Consider the following 15,322-nt stretch of genomic DNA (forward strand, 5'->3'; position numbering starts at 1 on the left):
TGTTGGCATGCCTCTTGGTTTTGGTGCCTTAACTCTCCTGGGATAGTAAACTATATATATCTGTGAATTTGGGAGAAGTTATTGTACGAGGATTTTTTTTTTTTTTTGGCTGAAAGAAGAGCTGTGAGGGAGAGGCTTTCCAGTTTTAGCTCAAATGATTTAGAAATAAACTTTGTTTCATTCTTAAGCTCTTTTTGCAGAAAGCTGAAGTCTAGAGTAAATATCTCAGATTTTTCCATCATTATTAAGTTACAGCATGTGTTCAAACCATTCTTATTTAAAGATACTACATTGTTTTTGTTTTTAATAAAGTATCTAAAATAAATTGTGCATAAATGTAAAAAATATTTCCTAAGTCAGTGAAGGGATTATAGAAACTGTGTCTGTGATATATGTACAGATATATCTTGATGTAGCTAGTTCTTAATGAAAGAACCTCTGCCACTGGCTAGGAGTGAAGAGGATGCCTGGTCTAGTTTTTCCCAAAGAAGATAAATGTCTTGCTTTCATTACATAACCCGCTATTGGTATTGGTGTTTTGCACTTCTAAAATCCATGCTGGGAATACAGAGAACAAGTTTGTGAATGCAAACTTATTTTCCTCATAGAAGGACTCCCCTTGATCCAAGTTTAATTAGACACAGTTATTTAACTTGAATTATTTTTGCTTATTAATATAGAGATGCGTTTTGATTACCTAGTGACAGTAGACTTGAATCCAGAGCAATGAATGAATGCACTCCAAATCCCAGTTTTGAGTCTTTTCCTTTTTATGGTTTGCTTATATTCTAATGATTTAACCCCTTACTGCCTTTTTTTTTCTAATTAACTACTTAAGCCTTCCAACAATTTGTTGGCATTTCTTGGAAATATAAGTAACATAATTAAGACATAATTAATTGTCCTCTCTTCAGGATTTACATAGATGATGTATGAAATCACATTTGCCACTTAGAAAGCAGAACTTATATTTGAGTGTTTAACAGGTTTATTGATATACAGTTTACATACCATAAAATTCATTTATTGAAAGTATACAATTCAGTGATTTCTGGTAAATTTTTAGAGTTGTGCAACCATCAGCATAGTCCAGTTTTAGAACATTTCCGTAACCTCCCCAAATTCCCTTGAACATTTTTGTATTTAATTGCAAGCTCCAGCCACAAGGAACTACTGATCAGCTTTCTGTTTTTAAATGTCTTTCCTAGACATTTCATATAAATGGAATCAGACAGTGTATGGTGTTTTGCATCTGTTTAGTTTTAACTTAGCACAGTCTTGACGTTCTTCCATGTTGTAGCATATATTAGTATTATGTTCCTTTTTTGTTGCTGAATAGTATTTCATTGTATGGATATACCATGTTACGTTTATCTGTTCGCCTGTTGGTAGGTATTTGAATTGTTTTCTGTCTTTGACTACTAAAATGCTGCTATAATTGTGTGCAAGTTTTTGTGTGTGTGTGTCGATATATTAGATAGATTTCTAGAATCAAATTTATTATCTCCTTTAAGCATAGGGATTCTATTCCCTTTTTGCCTACTTGTCTTCTGTGAAGTAAAGTATTGGATTCCCTCCTACCCCAAAACTTCTTCATTTCTTTCCTTTTTTCTCCATTCTTGCCCAGGGAGCACAATACTTGGGAACCTGAGAAAAACTTGGATTGCCCTGAGCTAATTTCTGAGTTTATGAAAAAGTATAAGAAGATGAAGGAGGGTGAAAATAACAAACCCAGGGAGAAATCAGAAAGTAACAAGAGGAAATCCAATTTCTCAAACAGTGCTGATGATATCAAATCCAAAAAAAAGAGAGAGGTAAGCTTTATTTCTCCTCTCCTCCCCCCCCCATCCCCCACTCTTCTTCCCGTGCTTCCTCCTCGCTCCACCCAAAAAAAGGGGGCACTGTTTTGGTTGGTTTTATTCTGAGGATGGCCTGTAAGGTAGATTGTTGAACACGAGAGTTCACCGGGGAGGGTTGTTGATCCACTACAGCGCCCCCTCCTGGCTGAGTAAGAAATGTAATATGTGTCCACTGAATTGTGCTAAGGTGGCAAAATTAAATCCCTGTAAAACATTCAGCCACTCTGTGCCTTTTTTGTGAATAGGTGGCTGAGTTGTCTTACAGAGGGTCTTTAGTGAATTTTTTAGGGATAGAAAGAAGCTTTAAAATATCTACCACTTCATTTTTTTCTTTTATTCCAAAGATAGCACTTAACTTTAACCCTTTATAGTCTTTCTTTTTTAACTAAGGTGAAATCACATAACATACAACTAACCATTTTATTTTATTTTTAAATTATTTATTTATGGCCACACCAACACATGTGGGATCTTAATTCCCTGACCAGAATCAAACCCACGCCCCCTGCATTGGGAGTGCATAGTCTTAACCACTGGACCGTCAGGAAGGTCCCCAATTAACCATTTTAAAGTGAACAGTTTAGTGGCATGTATAGTCTCTCTTGATCCTATTGTATTTTTACATGTTTCAAATTAATTTTCATCTTCCTTTGGAATCTTTTTATTCAGTTTTGAAAATGTGTTTATGAAATTTTGGTTTGATTCAGTTTTTTTAATCCTGATATTTAGCTGTTAAGTAGCCATAACCACTGTTCCTGTCTTTTTTTTCTCATCTATATCTTTTCCATCTGTGCTTCCATTCCTTTCATTAATTTCAAGGTTGTGAAGTCTTTTGTGGTGAAGGATATATCATACCCTTAAAGTTTAATACAATAGAAGTGTAAGTCTGCTTCTGAATCTTCTAGCATCCCTGCCATAAGCATCCATATTTATCTTCATTCTCCCTGGATACCCGTCTTGGTAGAGCATTAGTTCCCAGCCCTGGCTGCATATTAGACTCATGGCAGGGGGGCAGCCGGGTGTTTCAAAAGCCTCCGGTGCCCAAGATGCACTCTAGACCAATAAAATTCAAATTTCTGTGGGTTGGACCTGTGCATTAGTATTTTCTAGAGACTTACACAGGTGATTCCTGGTCTCTAGAGGAGAGAAAATGGGAGAACAACTTTCCAAAAAGAATTGAAATAAGAATGAAAGATTGGAGGCTGTCAGTGAAAGTGGACGCTAGTATTTTGTTTGTTTCCCTGATTAATTTTATTTTTTGCAATCTTATTTTTTAAAACTGCCCTGTTCTGGTGAGATGTGTATATCATTATGATATAGCATACTAGTAAATAATTTGAAAATGCCTTCCCTTCTCTAAGGAGCTAAGACTTGGGTCTATCTTTCTTTTTACTTTTTTATTAGTCCTTTGTATTCTGGTTTTTGTCATTTGATGCATTTTCCAGCTAAGTAAAGAGACCAAGAAACAACACAACATGACTTCTGTAGCCATTTTTGACATACAGTATGTATTTCCTCAACCTAAGGTTTCTGTTCTTTTAAAAAGGAGCAGTCTGGGGGAGGGGGGCAAAAAAAAAAAAGGATCAATCTGACTTTGAGACACTGGCCAGTGCAGAGTTTGGTTCCTAGGCCAGGTTTTGATGCTGCCGACCTTGAAAACCAGCCCCCCACACACATGTCCCTTACATTGTAATGTTCATCTGGGGCCCCTGGCAGCGTTCTCAGCAGTCCTGATGGCTGTCATGTAGGCAGCTGGGAAGATAGGTGATTGTATATTTTAAAGGTGCAGGAGGGGATTTCGTTTCTTTCTTTAGACCACTGCAGAAAAATTTGTTAGTCGGCATTATGCCTGATTTAAGATTACTGCCTGTGTGATGATTTTAGCATTTTCCTCGCCTCGGCTCCTTTTCAGCAGCTTGAACATTTTTCTTCTCTTCCCTCCCTATGTGGCAAACTGTTTTCAGCCGCCAGCTATGATTTACGACTTGGTTGCTGTGCCAGCATTCCAGCTGTGAGCAGCTGTGTGCACATCTGGGAACCTCCTCCCTTTAAGCGCCCCCAAAAGAGGCTGTGCTTTTGAGCCTGTATGTCCCCTGATTCATGCATGGGATTTCCTGCTCAGTGTGGGCCCTGGTATCTTTGGGACCACCTGGATGCTGAAGGCTTTGTATCTCTCAGAAGAAAGCAAAGTGAACGGCAGATCAGAGATTTTATCATGAAAATCAGACATTGGCGATTTAGTTCATTTGGGCAGTCTTTCTAAGTCTTTTTTGTGTTACCATTAGATAAGCTGGCATTATCTTCCATAGTAAGGTTGTTTAAATTACCTGGTTTGTATAAAATTTCACCATTTTGCTCTCACCAGGGCCATCGCACCTGAATCAAATCCTATGCTCCTTATCTAGATTGCATGATTGCAATTTGACCAAGTTTGAATAATCCCCTACAGAATTTTTTTTGTTTTAAATCCCTCTCCAGTTTACTCTATAAAGCTAATGACCTATCTCCATCAGGAGGGGACAGGCACAGATCAGGGCCTCTTCCCCAGTGCATGGGGATTATAATATGTGATCTCTGAAAGAAATTTGCTATTTTACAGTAGTTCTTTGAATCCCTTCTTAATCTTAATCACTGTTCATTTGTAAGTACAGATGGCTATGTGAAAAGAAGTATTAAAAGTACTGGTCATTGTTAGGTGAACTGCAAGTCCAGAGAATAAACTCCAGATTGAGAGGTGGTATACTTGAAGTTTATAAAATGAAAAAGGATTTAGTTCACCTGGACTTGTTTATCATCTGAGAAGCAAGTTTAAGGATATTAGATTAGGGGATGAGAGGAGTTCCTAGATGATGACTCCAGAATATTTAAGGGATATTAAGCAGTTTTAGGGGCCACTCCCAGTCCTTTGACGGAATACTAAAAAGACAGCTGCATCTTCCTGCAAAATAGCTCTTAGCATCTCTGTTACTGGCTGACGCAGTATTGTATTTCTGCAGTTCTAAGAACTTTATGAATTGAGTGACCAAAATGGTATCCAGTAATATTAACTTAGGTTGTGCTTTATTGAGCTGAGAAACAGGGAGGTTTTTCACTCTTACCTCCAAGCTGTAACCTTTCTTCATCTTCTATTTATAGCAGAGCAATGATATCGCTCGGGGCTTTGAGAGAGGACTGGAACCAGAAAAGATCATTGGGGCGACAGATTCCTGTGGCGACTTAATGTTCCTAATGAAATGGTGAGAGAGATTGGGCCTCCCTCTGCAATTGTGTTTCTTTGCAGTGACTTGAATTCGTATGGAAGATAGGGAGGGAAGACTGAGTATTCCCCAACTAAGAATTGTGATTGTCAGGGATCTAAATTTTTAACTGATACCAGCTGTCAGTATTAAATGGGAATTGTGGTTCAGAGTGGATTTAAGATTGTAAAACTTTGGTATTAAGCCAAATTACATTAGCCCACATACCAGAAAATGGTAGAATTGAGGTAGGAAACATATAAACATGATCTAACCATTTATTTACACAGTTCTGAATCATTTACCGTTAACACCATGAGCCTGTGGCCATGGGATAGAAATTGAGGGAGGCTTTCTGCCACCACTGAAGACCAAGACCGCTGAATAATGTCTAAAAGAGAAAAGTAATCTTAACAAAAAGCATTAAGGATAATACTAGCCAAAGCACAGGTTATTTCATCCGGTAGAGGGAATAGCTCTCAGAGAAAAGTGTAGTTGCTTCCCCTCAGCTTGGTTTCTTAAAGTCAGAGTGATTTATGGTGCAGCCCCCCTGCCTTTCTGTTTCCATGTGTTCTGGCTTGTGATTTAAGTTTGATCTCTAAATAGAGGGTTCCTGCTACAGTGCCACTAAGGAAACTAATTAGCTTAAAAGTTGGATAGTCAGGAGGTTTAATATTTTATCTGATCGAAATTTTGAGGTAAATTACCCAGAAGCCTGTATTTGAAGACTCACTATAATCTGTCCAAAGTCAGGAGCTGTATTGACTGCTTTTCCCACTTAGCCATATGTGGAACTTAACGATTTACATTCACATATTAACTACCTTTTTCCACTACAGTCCAAATTTGGGTAGCTGCTCTAAGCTGTGTGTTTTCCCCCTCCTCTTCCTACCCATAATGCTTACCTCCATGAGTTCAGTATCTCCATTTTCTAGAAAAGGAGTTAGGTGGAGGGGGAAAAAAAGAAGTTAGTTGTCTTTTTCCACATCTCAGTGGAATGTTAATTAAAAAAAGTTTTTTTTCTTCTTGATTTGGAATCCTGGTTAAGGAACTTGCTAGATTTTTGTTGTTTTTGTTACACTGGATAGTAAAAAGTGTAACTTGGATAATTGAAATTTGCAGCTAATTCCTGCATTTCATTTTAGTGACTAGGTTTTACATTCTTTGCTGACTTAAATTTCTATTTTCTTATTGTTCCAACCTACAGTTCTGACCAAAAGGATGAGTGTTTAAAAGGCCAGAAGATGAGAAGGGTTAGGACCCTTTCATGATCCAGATGATCCAGAAACTGGATTGAGCAATTTATGCGTAATCAATAGGGCTGAATGTAGCTTTGATTGTGTGTTCACTCACGTGCTCATACACACAAATAAAACTTATGAAAGCAGAATTTATATAGTAGTTTAATTTTCAGCCTTTTAATTAAACCCTCTATGTGTTCCATCTATTCTAGCTGAAGTCTTCTGTTTCTTCCTGATGTAGTCGTTAAACGATGTTTACTAACAATTTGATTCATTGACTTAAATTTCTCCTTGAAATTGTGGAGCTGTTAGGATCCTTTTCCCTTTGATGGAGAGGAAATCAAGTCAGCTAATTCATAATTCAGTAACACAAACCAGTGTTTGGACAGACTCTCATTCTTCCTCTCTTCTAAGTCTCATATTCTTTCTCTCCAGGAAAGACACGGATGAAGCAGACCTGGTTCTTGCAAAAGAAGCTAATGTTAAATGTCCACAAATTGTGATAGCATTTTATGAAGAGAGACTGACGTGGCATGCATATCCTGAGGATGCGGAAAACAAAGAGAAAGAAACAGCAAAGAGCTAAAGGAGGGGGTGGTCTCTGTCATTTCTCTTTGTACATAATACATTCAGCTCCCTGCCTCCTCTCCTTTCTACCCACCCCCTTCTATCCTAAACACATCCATAAAAAATGTGCTTATCACTGTGCTCCACAGGAGAAATGTTGGTATTGGTTCTCTTGTAACATAACTGATGGTCTGATTCATGATAAGTGTCTCTCTGTGAAGACCAGGCATTTACATACTGTGTGTAATTCCCACCATTTTTTCCTTTGCCCTGCTCTCTCTCCCTTCTGCTCCCCTGTGACCTCAAGATGAAGTTTAACTTTTTAGTCACCTTAGAGTCTTGATCTTTCAGGGTTGGTTGCTTTTTAGGTGGGGGATTTTGTTATAATGATGTTGAATTTTGGTTTCTTGCTTTGGCTCTTAGAACATATTGATGACCAGCTAGCCTTTGTTTTGAGATGTTGGGATGGAAAAGATGTTGCCCGTCTTTTAAAAAAGCCAACAGCAACTGCCTACCTGTTGGGGCTTCCCCAACCTCATTCAGCTCTACCCAGGAGAATACAGGGTTCCTGATGTGGTCTTCTGGGCCACCCTCTGTTGTTCATCCTCACCATCCTCCCAGAAGAGCGGCATCCTTTGGAGGGCTTGAAATTTTCCATTCAGATTTGTCAAGGCACTCCTTCTAGCCCCAGGACTTTTGGCCTTATTTCTTAGCAATCCCTGATTCGGCTTCTGCAAGTTGGTGAAGTCTGTTATAAAATGACAAGATTATTAACTGTGGAAATTTGTAGCTATTAGTACATGAGGATGATGGGGTAGGATACAACTGTCTTTATTATCACATTTGGTACGTATGTATTATTTCCTTCCATCTCTCTCATTTGGATTATATATTTATGTAGGTGTGAGTGACTGCCTGGTGCTTGTGCCAAGGTGCTAGGCACCCTCCAACCCTGCCAACTTTTGTGGCCTCCCAAAGCAGTCGTGTTACCAAAGAGGCTTCAGACTTCTCAGTGGACCCCACTTTCCCCTCCATGCCATTATTTTCAGTGGGGAATTCTTGGAGGGGAGCCACTGGCCACAGTATCAATTTTAAATATTCATAGCATTTATAATCATAAATTCCTTGCTTTGTTGACTTCTGGATTTGCCACCAAGAGTCCCCAAAGTGTTAATGCCCTTCCCTTTTTCCACCATCAAATTCTTAGTTGGATCTTTTCTTTTTTTTAAATTTCTATAGAAGACTATCGACCTCCGAGAATGACAGGCCCCGGCATGCTGACACAGCCTCTTCCCAACTCAGCAAAGTATTTCTTTTTTGGCTTCTTCCTGCTTTGCCATTATGTTGAGAGGTTATTTTTCTGATTATAGCCTTCAGCCTTTGTTCCCCAAGGAACACCCTACTTCTCTTTTCCCTTTTTTTCTCGTAGTTAAAGGGGGCTAGAGAATCAAGACTAAAAGTCAGGAAATAGCAGGGTTTTGAGCATCCTTGTCCCAGCCTGAAGCTGAGGAAATAAGAATAAATGTTTAAAATAGCCTTAACTCTAGAGTTCACCAGCCATTGAGGTTGTTTTTGTGGTTGCTTTTGATTTTTAAAACATATAGCTGTCTGGCCAGGAGCATTCAACCATCTCTAGATTTTTCAGAGTAATGAGGGAAATGGAAAGATTGCTCCAGTTCACAGATGAGCCAAATAATATGCAAATCATATACCCGTTCATAGCATTTGTTAACATTGCTTCCCTGCTCAGCTGCTGATTGAATTCCGTGTGCTTGTATAAATTATGTCAAAGATTATACTGCACAGTTGAGAAGACAGCTGTTGCAGTGACATGACGGACTGGAACAATGAAGCTTTTGGTTTTAGCCATCCAGGAAAATCCTTCTGAATGGTAATGTGATTGGGTGAGAACTCATAACCCACACCTCAGATGGGTAGGAGTTTAATCTCCATCTTCTTTAACTAAAGGAATTAAAGGCCTAGATCAAGTGCTGGATAATTGACAGTTGTTAGTACTAATCTGATGGGCATGTGAAAGAAAGGATGGTCAGAAAAGAGGTCTTTCACGCGAGTAACTAAGGATATCAATTAGGATGTGCTAGAACAGAACAAATAGGCCAGAGCTGCCGAGAAGACCATCCGGGTCTCTCAATTTCCAGGTGGAGAAAATGACAGCTCATCCATGTGGCTAGTGTCTGTCTCCCAGGAGGAGTGGGCATGTAAACAGAGTCCAGTGACCATGTTTTTAGAGCGAAAATCTAGGCCATGGACAAAAAGCAGCCCAATGATTTGGTACTGAGATTGGTCTTGAGAAACCTGGGGCACATGGTTGCCAGGGTTACGGGTAATGTTTACGACATTCATCAAAACCTGATTTCTTTCAGCAAAAACCCCAGGATTGTCTACTATTCATCACTGCTTTAATACTTTAGTTTTCACTCCATTTATCTTTTTCTGTCCACAGTTATTGAAATCAAGGTCTTATACTATGTGCTGCCCAAACAACTTGTTCTCTCCCTGCCTATCCACAGCCAGTTCTGTAGGAATAGAGGGAGCCAGCCGCCAGTACTCATCTCAGCCCTTCAGAAGAAAGGAAACTAGACGCCTGTCTGTGCCTTCGGCATTTGATGGTGTCAAGTAGCTGTCCAGGCCCTTGGAGAATTGCAGCCTGGAACAGAAACCTGCTTTCGTGGGGCTTTCTCCTCTCACAAGAGTTAGTAGCCCTGGGCTAAGCAGTCTTAAATACCTAGGTCTCAGGTGCTCAAAGTGTGTTTTTCCTGTTAGTCCTCTTTCAAAACATCTTCCTATTGCTGAGTTTTTTCTTGTAATCAGCATTCAAAGATTTCTCCTTCCACAGAATGTAGCGGAGCTGTGAGCACCAGAGTCTACCAAGTCAGCATAGCTGCTTGCCTGAGCCCTGGGCTGGGCAGAAGCCCTCATGTTAAGATTAGCTGTTAGAGAATGTCAGCCCTGATGGAAGCACCCGTTTTTAACCTGGAGAGGGCCATATCATTTTTCCTTCTGCACTCCAGCTTTCCTGTGCGTTCTAACACTCGAAAGTCTAGATGGTTCTTGGCAGTCCCTCAGCCATATATCTGTACTACTATTGTTGAAGAAAAGCTGGTCTTGTTCTTGGGCAGTTTTCAATTATTCTTAACTCTTTGTTCCTGTGCTGTAGCCTCCCTGCAGTTCAATTTCCTTATTTTTAGGCCAAATCCTGGGGCCTGGAGGAAAGTGCTTGTGATTTTCATCTTGTGATTTGGTTGGATCTCTGTTTAACCCAGCTTAGCTAAAGTGCAGAGGGGTCAGAGGAATCCAGCGAGTGATTGTCTTTGCCCTTAGGGTTTGAATTCTGGGGCCTAAAATAAGTTCACGGTGGCACAAGAACCTCAGGAAGGGTTATGTCATTAGATTTGAGATGTGGAAATGGTTTCTCACAAACGGGGTCAAAGGAAAAGCTCATTTGGCAGCCATAACTCCATCCTTTTGGTTTAGGTTTTTAGAGTGAAGGTTAAGAGTGCCGAGATGTGTACTATTGTAATTAGACCACCAAGCAAGCATACCTGTCAGGGCAGAGAGAGGAAAGGTCTGAACCCAGTGTATTTATTTTTTTCATTTTGGCTCTACCACTAATCATAAAAGTTAGGTTTTTCAAAACTAGAGGTGTTACTTGGCTTGCCCCTAAGAGCATATGCTCAGAATTGGGGCCCCCACCCGCCCAGTTAGTCACAGTGGGTTTGTATTGAGCTGTCCAGTTCCTATCACATTAGTGTACACCAGCATTTACTTCATTCAGTGGACATTATTTTGGCCCTGGGGATACAAAGTTCAAAAAGATGCAGTCTCTGACCTCAAAGAATTTCCATACTGCTGCATAGTGTAATAAATGTTACAAGTGGGCACATATTTTACATTTGGGGGCAGAGACCACTGGTTGGTGTAGTTTGTGGTTCTAGAGTAGTCGGGTGATGGTTAGGTTCGTGTGTAGAAAAGATCTGTGACCTTGGATGAACCAAGGTAACTGGCCATAGATGAACTGCAAGGGCTTGTTTTAGCCCAGAAAGTAAAGATAACAGGTTTACTTAGAAATGCTACTCCTGAGAGAGAACAACAGGTTAAGTGGGGGTTGAGAACCCCTGGCTCTGGTCCCTAGGTTGTTTGCCGAAGTATTTAATAGTATAGTTAATCCTCGCTTGTGGAAAGCATTGACTATGTTGCACAGCCAGTTTTGTGTTGTTATCATTGTAGATTCTGTAAAATGTATTCCTTGCAAATCAAGAGTTGCTCACACCCTTTTCAGTTTCTCATGCTTTTTGAAGGAATTAACATGAGGCTGACTTGGAGCCTAAAACAGGGACATACTTTCCAATGTGCTGAAAAGAAGGCTTGGGCCCATCTGGTGATACCTGGGCCTCTGTTCTGGACAGTGTAGTTTCATTTCATGCTGCAAAATGGTGATTTCTAAGCAGATACTGTGTCAGTTATGCGGAAACCTCCCAGAAATACATGTGACCTGGAGTTTTTGACTTAATCCGTCTGGGGAGGTCCAGGATGAGGCCGAGCCATGCTAAGAGAGCCGTGCTGAGAAACAGTCTGACCTTAAGAAATGTCCTAGTTCTGACCATGTGACCACAGGAAAAATGATACTTTTCTCTGCCTGCATAATTGAGAGTTGGATAATTGAAAGTTGACTTAAAGGTGAAGGTTCTTTGGATAGCTTCATAAAAATCCTAGTTTCTTTTTGCTTGCGCTGAATTTCTTGAATTTTAAACTACCTCATCTTGTCTTTTTAGAGTTTCCTCAGCTTGTCGTTTGCCACTTTAACATCGTGCTTTACTCTGACTGTTTTCTCAGATGGAGTATTTCCTCTTTGTTGAGAGCATGTTTTCTAGCCTTTCGTTCTGATCCTCATTTCACCTAACATCTCATGTTGCTCCTCTGTCAGAGAAATGTCTTAAGATAGTTTAAAATCTTGGTTCCTTGGAATAAAGTGATCCTCCTGCTGTTTGTCTCTGAGGCCAGTAGGAGAAGGAGTTAAAACAAGGTGGGAGGGGAGGGGACAGACCCTGCACTGGAGGCGGCCAACGAGGGAAGAGCCATTAATTAAGACAATTTCAAAGTCAACTGATTGTGATCATTAATGTCACAATAGATCAAAACCTAATTATCACAGCCTAGGTAAGAGCCATCAGTATTAATCAGAAAATCTAATAGGAAACTATTATCAAGAAATTAGGCCAAATTGAATGCAGTGAACTTTTTATCTTGTCATCCTCTCCTCTCCTTTTTCTCTTTTTCTTTTTTAATTTGGTGATGTCCCCCGGCATTGGTGAGTGTGACCCTCACAGTTGACCCAGGCCCCGCTGGCCAGTTTGTCATGCTTTTTGAGGAATTCTGATGCAGGCTGACCCTGAATTGTCACCACTGCTTTAATCAGTCTTGAACTTGCGCATCACCTGGCCTTACCCAGTGTGATCAGCAATCAATGAGAAAAGGTTATATTTAGGTCTTGCAGTGGTTGGTCCTTCCTGGAACTAGAGTATCCCTGGTGGACATGATGCTGTGTGTGTTAACTCACTGTTTGAGCTTCTGATGCGCATAGGATCCTGTTGCTCTGGCTACTGCAAGTGGGTATGGAGGAAAGGAGGTGCTTCCTGCCTGGAGATTCTTCAAAAAGACCTTGGAAGAGGTTGAGTGTCATCATATCATGGCACTTTTAAAGGTTCAAGTCAGTGTTTTGCAGTTTCCAGTAGCTTCCGGTTTGATTCTAAACCAGGACTGGCTGTGGGTTTAGTTTAGTTTATCCTCTAGTTTTAGGATAACAGTCATAGTGATTTCTACCAGAATCCAGTATAAATCCAAAGGGGGTGGGGATATGTTTTTCTTTTGCTTTTTGTTAAAGATTTAGGCCTCTGGCAGGAGGTAGGAATATTACAAGAGTCTCTGACTAGTTAATAGAGATCACTTCGTACCGCATACCCTCTCCCTAAATGGAAAAATAAGTGTCACCATCTATCTCCATCTTGAACTGATGTGAAGATACCACAACTCCTGGGGTTGAGCTGAGGCAGAAAGGGTGGAAAGCTGCCACCCCTGGGTGTCATGGGGGAAGGACGAGTGGCACCAGCGGGTTGGTGCCAGGGTTCCCAGGGGAGCCTGTAGAGAAAGCTGCCACTGCTGTTGCTGGCCTTTCCCCACCAGCATGGAGGTTAGAGCACTCCCCACCGCCACTGAGGAAGTGGTTCTTAGCTTTCTGCTTGAGCGTGGTCTTGCTTCATTCTGAATTTCAGGATTTGGGTTACTCAGTATAGAACTTTGAGAAATCAGTGTGACTTAGTCCTTCACATATGGTAAACTGAGTATTTCTTTATAAAAGAATTCATGCCCTTAATGTTTAAAATGTAACTTTATTTTCGCATGACTTTCAGAAGTAGTTTGTTTCTTCTCCAAGACTCCTTGCATATGCTGGATAAATAATAGGCCATCAGTTAATACTTGTGGGTTGATTGAGTTCATCTGGTTTGCAGAGAGAGATCTGCCTACCGACTTCTTTTGCTCTCAAGTGTACTCTGAGAAAAAAAACACTCCAGGGTGTGGAACAAGAACTGAGTGGATGCTGACTGTGTGTGCCAAGCTCCTCCTCTGATTCATAATGGCTGACCTTGGGCAAGTCACTCCTTTCAATGCCTCAGTTCCCCATCTGTCAAATGGGGGTAATAATACTGACCTACCTCACAGGGGTGTTGTGAGGCATTGTAAATCATAGTTGACAGAATGCTTCAGGGTCCTCGATGGAGGATGCCTTGAGCCGAAGTCTAGGTTTTTGTCCTCACTGAGTTGTCCCAAGGTTGGAACTACTTAGTGACCTCGGCAAGTTCTCTGCCCCCCACCCCTCATCAAAGCTGCTAGTTCAGATGTTGACAGTGTTTTCATGAATGTTGGAATCTTAATAGTCCAGACTTACTTAGGATGTTATGGGGGACGGCACAGTATTTTCTGTCTTGCATCCACAAAAAGAGGCTGTTTGAGACTGAGAGCATTGGATTAAGGAGTCAGGTGCTACTGCTTGTTTCCCTGCAGGTTGGGAGCTAAGGCTTGGAACGTACTGGAGCTGTCTCAGGAGCAAAGTGCACACCGTGGGTGTGACTTAACGTTTCTCCCTCCCTGAACTGATCCCAGGACAGCTGGGTCACTTCACCTCTTCTAGGTATCTGTCCTCGAGCCGCCGCCTCCCCATAGGAACCAGCTGGTTCAATAAACATAACTGCTTCCTCCATCCCCCACCAAAAAGCCACGGTGGAAATTTTTTTTTCTAGGGACATGATTAACACTCCAAATTGGGCATTGATACTCCTGAGAGCTTCATCCAGTTCACGGGTTTCAGCATCTGTCATCTCTTTCTCAGTGTCCACTCTGAACCTGACTTTGACCTTTTTCCTTCTGGTTCGGGAAAACTCTCAGACACTATTTGCCCAGGTGTGGGCTCAAGAGCCTTACTCTCCATCTCAGTTTAGGGGCTCAGCCAGCTCCTCTTCTTCCCAATAGGGCTCTTTCTGTCCCTCTCCTTGGCCCTAGATGTGTAACCCACGAAAAAGCACAAGGTCCTGGCCCCTTGCTGCAGTCACATTCCAGTTCTTGGTCTTTTGTGGACTGCTCTGTTCACAGCACCGGCAGCACCAGGCAGTTCTGGGGAGGCGTGGAGGGTGGAGAGAGCACGTCTGCCATCCTGCCAAGTAGTCAGGAGCTGGTTCGCCCGCAGCCCACAGGCCTCCCCACCCCTTCCCACAGGGTGGGCTCTGAGAGACTCCAGGAGCTGGCTTTCTTTCAGCACTCAGTACCATCGTGAGCAGCAAAACAAATCACACTTTGTAGCCAGATTTCTGAATGGAAAAATGGGAAATTGAACTCTCTACGGACCTTTTTGATTTGTGGGGGAGTTTTGGTTGTTTCTTGGTTATATTTCAGCCAAACATGTTTGCTTTTGATTTTTTTTTTTTTTTTAGGATAAGTGATATATATATATGTTCGCCTTTTAAATGTAAATGTTTCAAAGTAGGCAATTTACGTGTTTCCACACCTGACATCTGATGCAGACCTCATTCTCTCCCCCCTTCCACCCACCCCCTTTCCCTCTTTTCATACTCTTGTATTGGTTCTAATAAATGGTTGCTTTTCAAGTACGGATCCTGAGTGGTGGTTTGAAGATGTGGGTCTTACCCTCCTTCCTTAATTTGGGCTTAAGCTCAGCCAGTAGCAGTACATGGGTTCCTGAAAGAGCTGGGAGAACAAGGGTTTTTTTCTAAGCACTCTTGGTCTCTGACTTTCTGCAAACAGCCACAGGGTGGCGCAAGCCTAAGGGAATAAGAGAAAGTGGACCCTGCTCCCTGCTCCTCCCCTTAACCCCTTCAGATTCTGTGCC

The 15,322-nt window shown here is 41.3% G+C and overlaps 1 protein-coding gene across 4 annotated transcripts in view; it reads left to right on the forward strand.

Annotated features, from left to right (window-relative positions):
* CBX5 (chromobox 5) overlaps positions 1–15,080 on the forward strand; it is a 34,614-nt gene extending 19,534 nt beyond the window's left edge. For all 4 annotated transcript variants that reach the window (XM_061415832.1, XM_061415830.1, XM_061415831.1 and 1 more), the window contains 3 exons: positions 1,628–1,814; positions 4,995–5,095; positions 6,772–15,080. In XM_061415832.1, the coding sequence (XP_061271816.1) occupies positions 1,628–1,814; positions 4,995–5,095; positions 6,772–6,922 (439 nt within the window). In that variant the 3' untranslated portion in view covers positions 6,923–15,080. The remainder of the gene's footprint in view (positions 1–1,627; positions 1,815–4,994; positions 5,096–6,771) is intronic.
* The last annotated feature ends 242 nt before the right edge of the window (positions 15,081–15,322 follow it).

The sequence above is a fragment of the Bos javanicus genome, chromosome 5, assembly GCF_032452875.1.
Source record: "Bos javanicus breed banteng chromosome 5, ARS-OSU_banteng_1.0, whole genome shotgun sequence".
In the NCBI taxonomy this organism is placed as follows: domain Eukaryota; kingdom Metazoa; phylum Chordata; class Mammalia; order Artiodactyla; family Bovidae; genus Bos; species Bos javanicus.